At 35.2% G+C, this 14,569-nt stretch overlaps 2 protein-coding genes and 1 pseudogene across 2 annotated transcripts; all 3 read right to left on the bottom strand.

Annotated features, from left to right (window-relative positions):
* Positions 1-272: 272 nt before the first annotated feature.
* On the bottom strand, positions 273-2,485 carry LOC144563836 (AAA-ATPase At3g28510-like). Its single transcript, XM_078313309.1, has 2 exons — positions 2,314-2,485; positions 273-1,339 (listed from the first exon to the last, which is right to left on the bottom strand). Exons 1-2 carry the CDS (start codon positions 2,457-2,459, stop codon positions 370-372), a joined length of 1,116 nt encoding a protein of 371 aa, XP_078169435.1. The 5' UTR covers positions 2,460-2,485; the 3' UTR covers positions 273-369.
* A 4,943-nt stretch (positions 2,486-7,428) lies between these two features.
* LOC144563920 (secreted RxLR effector protein 161 pseudogene) lies at positions 7,429-8,070 on the bottom strand (annotated as a pseudogene).
* A 3,379-nt stretch (positions 8,071-11,449) lies between these two features.
* Positions 11,450-13,694, bottom strand: LOC144563835 (AAA-ATPase At3g28510-like). Its single transcript, XM_078313308.1, has 2 exons — positions 13,196-13,694; positions 11,450-12,594 (listed from the first exon to the last, which is right to left on the bottom strand). Exons 1-2 carry the CDS (start codon positions 13,624-13,626, stop codon positions 11,499-11,501), a joined length of 1,527 nt encoding a protein of 508 aa, XP_078169434.1. The 5' UTR covers positions 13,627-13,694; the 3' UTR covers positions 11,450-11,498.
* Positions 13,695-14,569: the final 875 nt, after the last annotated feature.

Here is a 14,569-nt window from a genome sequence, read left to right as displayed (position 1 = left end):
ATACAAATGTAGATAATTTTTATACGTTGATTTTTCAACTTATTGATTCATATAAAAGCAAAATCAAAATGTGATAATTTTTTATGGGCACATAGAGAAAATAATATAGATTACATCTAACGGTTTTATTTTGATGTTTAAGTTTTAAACTTTGAGTTATTTAAGTTTTTAAAAATGGAGGCATGATGGAGGCACAAAAAATGAAGGCATTTGAACCCTCCTCATTTACTTAATATCTCCAATTTTATCATATTTTGTTTACACCTAGCCCCTCTTAAAATGCCTCCTTTCCATTTGCCATCGCACCATTTACTATGCTACTATCAACATTTTTCACACCATTGCTTTGATCATTTTCATATACCTCATCTACAATCTGGTCCTTTGTGCTTCTACTGCCTCTTTGCTCCTTTCCAATGTCTTGATCAATCTCTCAAGGTACACACCGGCATCCACCTTTGAGAAACCGACACACATCAAACTCTCCGCAACATCTGCGGGCGTGATCTTCACCTCCTCTAACAACCTCTTAATGATGACATATAACTCGTGACTCTCGATACTGAGGTAATTCCGTGCCAAAACCCTGAACGACTCGAAGTCACAATAAGACATCTCTATGTGCTTGTCCATCCTGCCTGTGCGAATCAGCGCAGGATCCAGCTTTTCTACGTGATTAGTCGTAAATATTATAATCCTCTCTTCGCCGCATGCCGACCATAGCCCGTCAATGAAATTCAGAAGACCTGAAAGAGTTACCTTTTCTTTATCCTCTTCATCATCCAACCAATACTTTCTCTTATTATCGTCACTGCTGTCATATTCTTCATCTTTGCTTTTGGTGCGGTTACGCTTGCCGGTGAGATCGAGCGAGCAGTCGATGTCCTCTATAACAATTATCGACTTCCCGGTCATCTTGGTGAAAAGCTTCCTTAATTCAGAATTGCTCTTTACAGTGGTCAGTTCCAAATCGTAAATATCATATTCTAGGAAATTTGCAATGGCTGATATCATGCTCGACTTGCCTGTACCGGGTGGACCGTGAAGCAGGTATCCACGCTTCCAAGCTTTGCTGATCCTCGAATAGTACTCCTTCCCGTTGCTGAATCCGATGAGGTCATCTATTATCTCCTGCTTCTTTACCGGGTCCATGGCGAGTGTCTCGAATGTGGAGGGGTGCTGGAATGGGTTCCACACAGCTTTGTAATATGGGTTGTTGGTGAATAGGCGGCGCTGCCTATTGCGTACTGTGATGGCACGGCCTTTTTCAAGCACATGTCTCAGGTATGCTTCCTCTATAAGCTCGCGGTGGCACTTGCGGAAGGTCAAGGTGTAGTACCTGTCAGAATTTCATTATATGGAAAGTTCAAAATGGGTGAAAATTAAGCTTCTCTCTGTCTGATAATTATTTGAACTTGAAAGGGAATAACAAAACATAGGTGATGCATCTTGTGACTTAATTTACGGGCCAACAGATATGGAATTAAGGGAAATATATAATTGTGCAAGTGAAACTGAGAGCTGACAACCAAAGAAGGTTACTTTTTTTTAAGAAAAGTGGGGTAAACCCACCTGTTTCATATTGAAACACAACCAGTCATACAAAATTACAAGGATAATTGTTCAAAACCAAAAGAGACAAAAGCAGTATATAACGGCTGCTACACACTAAACCTGACATAGATCTAAGGGTAGGAAAAAAGCATCAAGCACACAAGATAAAATCATATGGTAGAACTAAGTAAAGCCAAATGCTAAAAGTAGAAATTCCCATCACTAGAACCAGTTGAGCAAGACATGTAATCATCAGAAGACGGAATGTAGTTGTCAGAACCAGTATCCCCGGATTCAGTCCTGTTTCTCAGGTAGTGTGACAGGTCTATTCTTGCGGAACCAGGTTCTTCCTCTGAATCCTGGGAAGGTTCCTCCTCTTGGGTGCTTGAACCTAACAGAGTTAAAGTGCCTACCTGAGTCAGATTAGAGACATCCAAAGAAGGTTACTTAATTAACAACTATCTTTTCCCTGGAAAATAATTAGGGAAGAATTCACAGGATATATACAAACCAAAACAACTTGAATATATAGATTAACTGGTTTAATTTCATAGTTAGGACTTGGGTCCTTGTAGTTTCGTGGAGACCTATATATATTTTAAATATTCAGAAGCAATTAATGGGTAAAATAAATAAACATGCCAAATACTTCCTTAAGAGAGAAAAAAAAAACAAGAAGCATCATAAGAATGAAAAATAACATTGATAAAAAATTAAGTACTCAACATATTACATAAAAATTATTAATTGAAGCAGTACCTCCTTTCTTGTTCAGCACGCCGACCATCTGTTTGGATTAAACTGGGAGCATGCTTAGAGGCATGCCACCAGATCCTAGCCCCGTTAAAATCATCCATCACCTCCACCTTATCATTGATGGACACCAGGAAGCGATTGCTGTTCATGCCGAGTTCGACATGGCATGTGCAGGCATGCCTGGAGTAGTGGTCGCCAGTGGCGTAGCCAGGATTTTCGTCAGGGGTAGGCAAGAAAAATATATTATTTTATTATTATTTTATTAATCTTTTTATTTTTATTTTTATTTTTTTAATAAATACTAGAATTGTAAATACATCATTTCTCTCAAACGAAGATATGTTGCATATCTAAATAATTTAGTAAAAGTTGTCAATTGTAATTAAAATAACCTTCTTACGAGCTTAATTGCATGACTGCATTGAACTAAATTAAAAATAATGAAGAGAAGATACAAGATATTAACAAACAAAAATCTTCTAATGATAAACTATATTGACCAATATTACCAGTTTTTACCAAATTAATCTCATGAAATGCTCAAAACCTAATTTTCGGAATTTTACCATATTATTTCCAATAAAATTGGTAAATCAAATGCAAAAAAGCCTCAATTTCATAAAGATTGTTAAACCAAAATTATAATTTTTAAGAAACAAACACATGTCAGAGGAAAGAAAGAAAATTTGAAACAACAGAAAACAAAGACAAATGTTTGTTTAACTAGTCATTTTACATTTTAATCCAGCTCACGAATCTGTTTTATTTATACTTCAATTCTCTATTTTAAGAAAGCTTCCAAATAAAAATGTAGAATTCAATGATAAAGTTATCAGCCCAAAACAATAGCCCAATAATTATATAGATTCATTTCTTAGTTTTTGAACATAATTTATAAGTCAAGCCCAAATTATTCTTTCACTTCTATTTAGACATGGGCTAAAAGAAAAGTTGAATATTTTTAGGCCCATATCCGATTTTTCCTCCAGACGTCTCTTGACCTTTCTTTTCTCTGTCGTCAAGCACTATCCTTTCCTTATGCTAGATCCTCTTTCAATCCGCCATTAATGACTCTGCTCTTCCTAAAAAATAAATATGCAGTTACTCTATCTCTAGGAGACTCAACTCCTTGCTCTCTTCGGTCGAGACAGGGGTAGGCAAACACAAATTCAGGGATAGACAAAACCCAAATCCTAACATATTTGGTGAGATTTTTCAAAATCCAGGGGTAGGCAGCTGCCTACCCCTGTGTAGCTGTAGCTCCGCCTCTGGTGGTCGCTGAGATACGCCTTGGCGGCGACGTAGAGCTCGTGACGGCTTATGAGCTCTGCAACATACTCCTCGATTATGAAGCTTTCGTAGGGGTTGAGGTAGCAGGTGAGCTTGATGGTGAGAGCGAGGAGGTGGTGATTGATCAGCTCGTAGGGGATTAATTGGCGAAACATGGTCCAGAATGTATGCTTGTTGTCTTTTCTACTCTTTATAATTCCCATTCCGCATGGGCACAATTATTTTTGGAAATGCGCTATACATACTCCAATCTTCTAGACAACAAGCAGCATATATCCGTTGCTAAAAAATTTAGTATAAAGAAAGATAATATTGGTGCGGGGTCAAATTGCGAATCAGAATTAAATCCGAATCTAAAGGATGATACATTAATATTAAGCGATCCAAAAGAAGCAGAAATAAACCGATTTTTTCAAAATGTTTCCAGGCTGAATTTAGTGAAGCTATTTTTCTAATTGGGCCCATCATTGATTAATTATGAAGTGATAAAGCCCAAGCATTGACAAATGTGTTCTGTTTCAATCGTTCATGGACTGACATCTCTGTTTCTTATTATTTCCAAATAATTGTTCGCCTAGACACCTCTAAACCAAGGTCAAGAGGCATGTGATTATTGAGAAAACTAGGCATTAAGATGCTTGTAATTAAGGGTCTGTTCGGTTGAATCACTGTTCACGTGGGAAAAAAAAAATTCAGTTCAACTGAATTTTTTTTTCCCACAAAAACAGTGTTTTTCAGTTCAATTCCCGTGCCCGTGCCCATTCCCATTTGTCGGCCGAACAGGCCCTAAAGGAACACGCTTTTGGTGAAGGCTAGATAAATTTGAGAGCCCACTAGATGATTTATAACTTATATATATGTCGGCCCGTTTGAGGCCCAATTCTTTACAAAACACGACAGTCCATTTTTTGAATCAATTTATCCTTTGATTAATAGTGGATATAAATTGATGAAAAGATCCAATTAGTTTCCAAATTCTTTACTTTACAAAAAAATAAGTAGCAATTTGAATTTTTAATATCGTAATACAAAATACAAACACCAGTCTATTTCCTCCGTTGAATAGAAAATTGCTTGTGTTATTGCAAAGACGATATTCGGATGTATATGACTTGAAATTTGATCAACAAAGATTTGACAATATTCCATATCAACAAAAATGTTGAAAATAATGTAAAGGCGCACATCCTTTTCATGATGGCACGGATTCAAACAATTGTTGTACATATATGTGTATTCCTTTCGTTGCTAGCCGCCAGGTAATATAACAAGGAAAGTTGGTTTAAGATTTCAATATATAACTCAAGCGACAATTACCACGCACGCTTAATTTGACTTAACTCGAGAAAATCGTGACAAAGAAAAAGAAAGGATATGCAATTTGAGTTGCCCTGTGTCTATTAAAAAATTAAAATGGACGGTGGCAGAGTGTGTGTGTGTGTGTATACAAAAAATCAACAAGAATCATATAAAATAATAAACTAAATAGCTTTATATTAAATTGAATTACAATAAAGTAGGACTGCACAAAAAGTTCGTAATTTATGATTCGATTTGAATTTGATTTGGAAAAAGTTCGTAATTAAATTGATTTGAAATTAGTTCGTTCTGAAACAAATCAAACCAGTTCAGTTCGAATATTATTCAAACTCAAACTCAAACTGGGTATAGTTCATTCAAAATTGATTCGTGAACTATTTAGATTCGAATCTCAAATAATGCAACTAATGGCTTCAATCATCAATCTTTAAGAATGCATGAACCAAACTTATATCAAAGTTCAAAATTGTTAATATAATGGTAACTTATAATAGGAAAATGCTTTTAACAACGGAAATAAGTTTCATTGAACTAGGTCCATGCAGTGATTTTAATCAATCCAGTAACGTAAAAGGTAAGGGAGTTTTGGGCAAGCACATAATTCATCAATGTAAATTCGTGAAAGATAAAAGGTAAGGGAGTTTTGGGCTAGCCCATAATTCATCGTGTGAATTTGTGAAAGGTAAAAGGAAACAGCGTGAATTTTGTTCTGCGTGAAGAAAACTAATGCAGAAATTATCAGTGGCTGTCAAAACAAAATATGTAGCTCGTGATTCGTTTGACTTCAATTCGATTAAAAAAATCGCAATTAATTTATTCAATTGAAGTTCGTTTTGAAACAAATCAAATCAGTTCAGTTTGAATCTTATTCAAACTCAAATTCAAACTGGGATAAATTTGATTTGGTTGGATTCGTTTGCAGCCCTGTATAAAGTATGAAGGGTATTTAGCAAAACAGTTAATAAATTTTTCAAAATTGAATGTTTGACACTAGTTTTCTTGGACAAAATGGGTTCGTTGGCTCTCATATGAGTGAATCTATGGTACTATGCATATTACGGGTAGTTACCGTGCTATGGCTCTATATTCGAGTTTTCAAATTCTAACGGTCGATCCGAACCGTTCATCTTGTTCTCCATATTAATATGTGTTTGGAGACCAAATTTTATATTTTTTTGAAATTATTTTACTATTTTTTTAGATATTTAGAAAATCACTTGATTTGAAAATTCTGGACCATCCAAAAACAGTGATTTTCAATAAATCTAAAAAAATAGTAAACAAATTTCAAAAAATATAAAATTTGGTCTCCAAACACATATTAATATGGAGAACAAGATGAACGGTTTGGATCAACCGTTAGAATTTTAAAACTCGAATATAGAGCCGTAACACGGTGCCAAATCGTAATATGCATAGTACCATAGACTCACTCCTCTCATATTGATGTGTAAAGTTACAATGAACATAATATTAAAGGTTGTTGCATTGGATTCGACCGAATTACGAATTCAAATTATTGATATGGTCCTTTTCTTTTTTTCTTTTCTTTTTTGTATTTGTCTTGAATAATTCAATATTAAAAAAAATAAATTATATTGGTGTGTTTATCTTTAACGATTTCCTACTTTTTAATCTTAATGAAACATTTTTACAATATTGAACTATTAACTTTTTAATCATTACCATTTGATGTTAAAATTTATTTTTAAAATTAAATATCTTCCATATCATATTAAAAATAAATCTATCATAGCAGTTTCATAGAACAATTATATCTAATTATCTAAAATGAAAAAGAAATGGCGCATTTAGGCTCTGTTTGAGGTTTGATATTACTCGAGCTTTTAATGGTGAAAAACCCTTCACAATAATAAATGGGGCAAGGGTTTTATATTTGTTTTTTCGATTTGGTGCTATTATTATCGTTCCATACATCCACGTACGCGCGAACAAACAAAAAAAAGACTCTTGAGATAATCATGAGAACGAACACATGGAAACATGTATAAATATGAATTTGTCATTTGAGACGGGTCGATGTTTTTATTTAATGATCAAAAGTAACACTTATCTCTATTTCAATCACAAGTAGAGAAATTAGTAGAGATCTGCTGTCAAAATTATTAGAATAATATAACAAAGTACAAGAACACAATCACTTTCATGAATCTCCTTTCCCTTCCTTTGTTTATTTCAATCAAATATCTTTTGTTTTCTTACATGCTTTTTTCAGAGAGACCAAGAGCCGAAATATATGCTGGCCCCTGCACCTCTCGCTGGATATAAATCTCTTCCTTTTTTTTTTTTTTCTTCATTCTTTCGATTCTAACAATATATCTTTCCATACAAACAACTAAGAAACAAATCAACTAACAAAGAAGGAAAATATAATTTAATTATTGCTTGATTTCCTTCTTCATTTTCTTCTGGATCAAATGTGAACCTTGTTGTACGTATTAGCTTGTAACTTCAACATCTGCTTTCAAGCTCATACGTAGATATCTGTCATACCGAGTTTAGATTGAGATTCATCGAATGCTCTGCTTGATTCATCGAATGCTCTTTGATGAAATGCTTATCCACTTCAATATGCTTTGTTCTGTCATGCTGCATTGGATTATGAGATATATCTATAGCAGCTTTATTATCACAGAAAAGTTTCATTTCAGCACAAGATTCAAAGCCTAATTCTGTTAGTAGTTTTCTCAACCACAACAGTTCACAAATACCTTTCACCATTCCTCGAAATTCAGCCTCAGCACTGGAGAGTGTCACTACATTTTTTTTTTTACTCTTCCAGGTTACCAAGTTTCCACCTACAAAGGTGAAATATCCAGTAGTAGATCTTCTATCAACCATACATCTAGCCCAGTCAGCATCACAGTAACCGGTTATATTCATGTGTTGGTTTTTTTGAAAAGATATTCCTCTTCCAGGTGCACCCTTCAGATACCTCAGGATTCTTACTACTGCCTCCATGTGCTCTCTGCTTGGAGAATGCATAAATCGACTAACAACACTCACTGCATAAGCTATATCAGGTCTAGTATGAGACAAATAAATTAATTTTCCAACCAATTTCTGATACCTTTCCTTATTTTCGGATTTTCCATCTGGGTCTATGTCCAGTTTCAAATTTTGAACCATGGGTGTATCGGCTGGTTTACAATATATCATCCCAACTTCAGTTAGAAGATCAAGTATGTATTTTCTTTGAGACAGAAATATACCTTCTTTGTTGCGTGATACTTCTATTCCAAGAAAAATATTTCAAACCACCCAAATTTTTAATTTCAAATTCTTTTGACAATCTAGCTTCTAATTCTTTTATCTTCATATGATCATATCATCAACATAAATTATTAACACAGATATCTTAGCTCGACATTTCTTAAAAAACATCGTGTGGTCAGATTCACTCTGGGTGTACTCATAACCTTTCATTGCCTGACAAAATCGACCGAACCATGCTCTTGGTGATTATTTCAACCCATAGAGTGCTCTCTCCAACTTACATACTTTCGTAGTTGTTTCCAGGTACCAATATCCAGGTGGGATATCCATGTAAATCTCCTCCTTCAGATCACCATGCAAAAATGCATTTTTAACATCAAATTGATGTAGTGGCCAGTCTAAATTTGCTGCAAGAGATAAAAGAACTCGGACAGAATTTAGTTTTGCAACAGGTGAGAATGTTTTCTGAAAATCAACACCATACGTTTGTGTATATCCTTTTGCAACTAATCTTGCTTTATATCTCTCAATTTTTCCCTCTGCATTGTATTTTATAATATATATACCCATTTGTACCCGACTGTTTTCTTCCCTTATGGTAATATTACTAATTTTCAAGTATTATTCTTCTCTAATGCATCCATTTCTTCTTTCATTGCTTTTACCCAATTATGGTCTTTTAATGCTTCTTCTATTTTTTCTGGTAAATTTACCGAAGATATTTGGTTCACAAAGGCTTTCAAAGGTTCTGACAATTTTTCAGTGGTTGTATAATTAACAATGGGATATCTTACTTAATTCCTCACTTGTTCCATCTTCCGGAACATACCGTTTTGGTGGTTTTCCTCGGTTATTTCTAGATGGTAATTTACAGAGAGTGTTAGGAGCACTTACCTCGGGAATATCCTCAGGAGATCTTGGCCCATGTGATACTTGGTCAGATTGTATTACTGCATCATTTAACTCTGTCCAGAAATTCGGTTCAGTTTGGATGACTCATATTGGGTCAGGTTGGATGACTTGAATTGGATCTGTTTGGATGACCCGAGTTGGGTCATGAATCTGATTTTATTGATTTCCAAATTCGACAATATTTTGATTTGGTTGATTATCATGAGGAGCAGGGTCATGAATCTGATTTGGTTGATTTCCAAATTCGGCAATATTTTGATTTGATTGATTTTCATGAGGAGCAGAGTGCATATTTATTGCTTGATTTTCATATTTAGATTCAGCAGGGAATTGATTTTCGGCAGTAGGTGTATTTGCATTTTCGGCAATAGGTTGATTTTCGGCAGGACAGCTTAATAAATATAAATTAGAGAAATCCAATTCTACCCGATTCTCCTCCTGAATTGGACTTTCAATTTGTTTAAAAAAATATTCACCTTCTAAAAATGTGACATCCATAGTTGTAAAGAATTTTATTGTGTTTGGATTATAACATTTATATCCTTTTTGATGTGTACCGAATCCCAAAAAAACGTATTTTTGTGCACAAGGTTCTAATTTGGATCGAAAATTCTTTTGAACATGCACATATGCAATGCATCCGAAAATTTTAGGAGGTAAATTTAAAATAGATGGAATTCTAATATGAGATTATAACATTTGAAGATGAGTTTTGTAATCATATACTCGGGTTGGTGTATGATTAATTACATAAATTGCAAACGATACAGCATTATCCCAAAAAATCGGGGGCATATTACTCTCAAACAATATTGACCGAGCGGTTTCAAGAATATGCCTATTTTTTCTCTCTGCTATTCCATTTTGTTGAGGGATTCCCACACATGAGGTCTCATTTATAATCCCTTTATCTTTAAAGAAATTATGCAAATTTTTATTTACATATTTGTCCCATTATCACTTCTGACAACTTTTATCTCTTTTTCAAACTGAGTTTTTATCATGTTAAATTTTTTTTGAAGTACTTTCGTTACTTCATCCTTAGTTTTGAGTAAATAAAGCCATGTCATCCGTGTATAGTCATCGGTAAAAAGAATAAACCATCGACAACCAGACTTTGAGACAACCGGGGATGGTCCCCAAACATCAATATGAACTAAATCAAAAGGAAGAAGATTTTTATGATAACTATCAAGATAAGTTGTACGATGACTTTTAGCCTTAATACAAGTTTCACAAACCAATTGGTCATTTAAACCAGAAAATAAATGAGGTGAGAGTTTTCTCATGTACCCAAACCAATTGGTCAGTTGTTTTGAATCGGTTTTTGACAGAAATGAGTTTCAAGTCTTCATCTCCTCCAAGTAATACAATCCATCTCGCTTACTACCATGGCCAATGATCTCCTTGGTGAGGATATCCTGAAAAATACAATGATTACGAAACATGAGAGCTACACAATTTTGTTCTTCTATTAACTGTCAAATAGAAATCAATTTTGTAGATAAAGATGGCACTAGCAAGGTGTTTTTAAGAGTAAGAGTTTTAGAAATCTGTACATCTCTTGCTCCGTTTACCGGATACGCAATTTCATTCGCATTAAAAATACCATCCTTTTTGGTTTTCTTTCTCATCATAAAATCTTTTTCAGAATATGTCATGTGGTCGGAAGCTCCTGAGTCAATAACCCATTCTTTGTTACCCGAGTTGCTGGAACTACCTGCAGCATGAAGGGCAATAGATCCAGACCCATTGCTAGTTTTGGCTTGAACTGCACCATGAATTCCTTGTTGAAAACCCATTTCTAGTTGAGCTGAATTCACACCAGCGAGTTGAATGGCCATAATTTGGGTTTGTTGTAGTGCAATAAGTTGGGTTAATTTTTTCAACAATGCTGCTGTGTTCTCATCTCGTGAGAAGTAAGAACTAGTTTCAGGTTCACTCATGATAAAAGGGAGAGATTATTGGTGAGGTTTTGGAATGTTGAGGTTTTCCAATCGATCACTGCTCTGATACCATGTCAAAATTATTAAAATAATATAACAAAGAACAAGAACACAATCACTCCCATGAATCTCCCTTTCCTCCCTTTGTTTATTTCAATCAAATATATTTTGTTTTCTTACATGTTTTTTTCAGAGAGACCAAGAGCCGAAATATATGCTAGCCTTGCGCCTCTCGCTGGATACAAATCTTTTCCTTCTTTTTTTTTCATTCTTTCTATTCTAACAATATATCTTTCCATACAAACAACTAAGAAACAAATCAACTAATAAAGAAGGAAAATATTATTTAATTATTGCTTGATTTCCTTCTTCATTTTCTTCTGGATCAAATGTGAACCTTGTTGTACGTATTAGCTTGTAACTTCAACATCTGCTGATTGGAATGATCCAATTTTTTCATATTTTGTTTACATTTAGCCCCTCTTAAAATGACTTATTTCCATTTCCCACCACACCATTTACTATGCAACTATCAACATATTTCACGCCATTGCTCTGATCATTTTCATATACCTCTTCTACAATCTCGTCCTTTAATCCTTGTGCTTCTACTGCCTCTTTCCTCCTTTCCAATGTCTTGATCAATCTCTCAAGGTACACACCGGCATCCGCCTTTGAAAAACCGACACACATCAAACTCTCCGCAACATCCGCCGGTGTGATCTTCACCTCCTCCAACAACCTCTTAATGGTGCCATAAAACTCGTGAGTCTTGATACTAAGGTAATTCCGTGCCAAAACCTTGAACGACTCGAAGTCACAATAAGACATCTCTATGTGCTTGTCCATCCTGCCTGTGCGAATCAGCGCAGGATCCAGCTTTTCTACGTGATTAGTCGTAAATATTATAATCCTCTCTTCGCCGCATGCCGACCATAGCCCGTCAATGAAATTCAGAAGACCTGACAGAGTTACACTTTCCCTTTTCTCTTCATCATCCAACCGAGACTTTTTCTTCTTTTCGTCAGTGCCGTTATCTTCTTCTTCTTTCCTTTTGGTGCCGTTGCGCTTGCCGGTGAGATCGAGCGAGCAGTCAATGTCCTCTATAACAATTATCGACTTCCCGGTCGTCTCGATGAAAAGCTTCCTTAATTCTGAGTTGCTTTTTACGGTCGTCAGTTCCAAGTCATAAATATCATACTCTAGGAAATTTGCTATGGCCGATATCATGCTCGACTTGCCCGTACCGGGTGGACCGTGAAGCAGATATCCACGCTTCCAAGCTTTGCCGATCCTTGAATAGTAGTCCTTCCCTTTGCGGAATTCCTCGAGGTCGTCTATTATCTCCTGCTTCTTTACCGGGTCCATGGCAAGCGTCTCGAATGTGGAGGGGTGCTGGAACGGCACGTGGTTCCACACAGATTTGAAAAAGCTGGACCAACTGATAGATGGGTTGTTGGTGAAGAGACGACGCTGCCTGTTGCGTACCGTGACGGCCCGGCCTCTTTCGAGCACATGTCTCAGGTACGGTCCCTCTATTAGCTCACGGTGGCGTTTGTGGAAGGTCAAGGTGTAGTACCTGTCAAGATTTCATTAGGGAAGGTTAAAAATTAGTGCAGCTTCTCTCTGTGTGATAGTTACTTTGTCTTACATGCATGTATGATTATTTGAGTTTGATTGGAATATAAACTAAAAATAGGTGATATATATATATATAGTTTTTAACTTAAATTTAAGTGCCAACAGACATTCAAAAACTATGTCCTCATGTAATTATCAGCTTTTGCTAATGCAAATGGGCAGAATTGCATTAATTCAAAAAAAAAAAGTGCCAACAGACATGATATTAATTTAGAGGAAAGAAATATGTGCAAGTGAAACTGGTAAGACAAAGCCAACAACCAAGACGGTTACTTATTAACAACTATATTTGCTCTAGAAAAAAGACTCAGGGAAGAACTCAAATGATACAAATGAAAAACTACTCGAATAGATTAACTAATTTAATTTCATAGGTAGAACTTACGTATTGATAAAAATCAATTAATGGGTAATTAAAATAAATAAACATGCCAAATACTTGCTTACGAGGAAAAAATAAAAAAATAAGTAAATAACATCGATCAGAAATTAAGTATATCAAATATTATTTATTATATAGAAATTATTAATTGAAGTACCTCCTTTCTTGTTCAGCATTCCGACCATCATTTTGGTTCGAACTGGGAGCATGCTTAGAGGCACGCCACCAGATCCGAGCCCCGTTAAAATCATCCGTGACCTCAACACTATCCCCGATGGACACCAGGAAGCGATCGCTGTCCTTGCCGAGTTCGATGCGGCATGTGCGGGCACGCCTGGAGCAGTGGTCACTGAGGTACGCCTTGGCAGCGAGGTAGAGCTCGTGACGGCTTATGCGCTCTATGGCATACTCCTCGATGATGAAGCTGTCGTAGGGATTGACATAGGAGGTGAGCTTGATGGTGAAAGCGAGTAGGTGTTGATTGAGATTGTAGGGGATGAACGGGCGAAACATGGCCCAGATGATCGTCAGACCTCCTATGGCGGTGGTTATCTTGGTGCTAAACGCTAACAGTGCTTCATGATCCATTGCTTTCTTGTCTTTGTTTTTTGTTTTCTGTTTTGTAGGAAGCTAATTAATATATAGAGAGAGAGAGACCAAGTGTTTAGTCAATTATGTGAAAATTGGAGCTCCCAAGTTCATATTGTACTCTTCTAAATCATGGCCCACCCTTTCGTCTTTTCTTCTCTTTTTCCCAATCATGGGCCCACACTTTCCTTTTTTACTCGTCCCATTGGCTGGTTTCGTCTGTCATTTAACGACTTGTTAATTTCTATTTTTGTAGGAAGCGCTTTTTTCGAAACCGTCTTATTCACTTTATAATTTATTAACATCGCTTCGACCGAATTTTTTATTAATATCCAAATTTAATTTTAAATTTCAAAAACTAACCGCATCAGCAGTGTAATTTGAAATATACCCTTTCCGGAAAAAAATTTTCCGGAAACAGAGGTTATTTCCGGAAAAAAATTTTCCGAAACCATGCTATTTCCGGGCAAAATTTTTACGGAAGGAGCCTGTTTCCGTAAAAAAATTTTACGGAAAATACCTGTTTTCGGGAAAATTTTTTACGGAAACATGGCCTCACTACAAATGCAATGGTCCCGCTGGTCCTCCCCATCCCCATCACAACCCATCAGCTCTCCGTTTTTTAAGGTAATTTAATTTATTTAATTTATTTAATTTATTTAATTTATTTAATTTATTTAATTTATTTAATTTATTTAATTTATTTAATTTATTTAATTTATTTAATTTATTTAATTTATTTAATTTATTTAATTTATTTAATTTATTTAATTTATTTAATTTATTTAATTTATTTAATTTATTTAATTTATTTAATTTTGAATGGTTTAAAATAATGTCCAAATAATTTAGGAAATACCGAATGGTATAGAATAATTTAGAAAATACCAAAATGGTTTAGAATAATTTAGAAAATACCGAAATAATCTAGAATTGTTTAGAA

Source organism: Carex rostrata, chromosome 13 (genome assembly GCF_964058835.1).
Source record: "Carex rostrata chromosome 13, lpCarRost1.2, whole genome shotgun sequence".
NCBI classification, from domain to species: domain Eukaryota; kingdom Viridiplantae; phylum Streptophyta; class Magnoliopsida; order Poales; family Cyperaceae; genus Carex; species Carex rostrata.
The sequence above is the reverse complement of the archived record's forward strand: the minus strand, read 5'-3'. Positions and strand labels throughout refer to the sequence as shown.

What these genes read in the sequence shown, in the direction of transcription:
- LOC144563835 (XM_078313308.1), bottom strand. Translation starts at nt 13,626, where the DNA reads ATGGATCATGAAGCACTGTTAGCGTTTAGCACCAAGATAACCACCGCC. An exon ending in AATGCTGAACAAGAAAGGAG is followed by an intron (nt 12,595 to 13,195) that starts GTACTTCAATTA and finishes AAATCTTGACAG; the next exon opens with GTACTACACCTTGACCTTCC.
- LOC144563836 (XM_078313309.1), bottom strand. Translation starts at nt 2,459, where the DNA reads ATGAACAGCAATCGCTTCCTGGTGTCCATCAATGATAAGGTGGAGGTG. An exon ending in CGTGCTGAACAAGAAAGGAG is followed by an intron (nt 1,340 to 2,313) that starts GTACTGCTTCAA and finishes AAATTCTGACAG; the next exon opens with GTACTACACCTTGACCTTCC.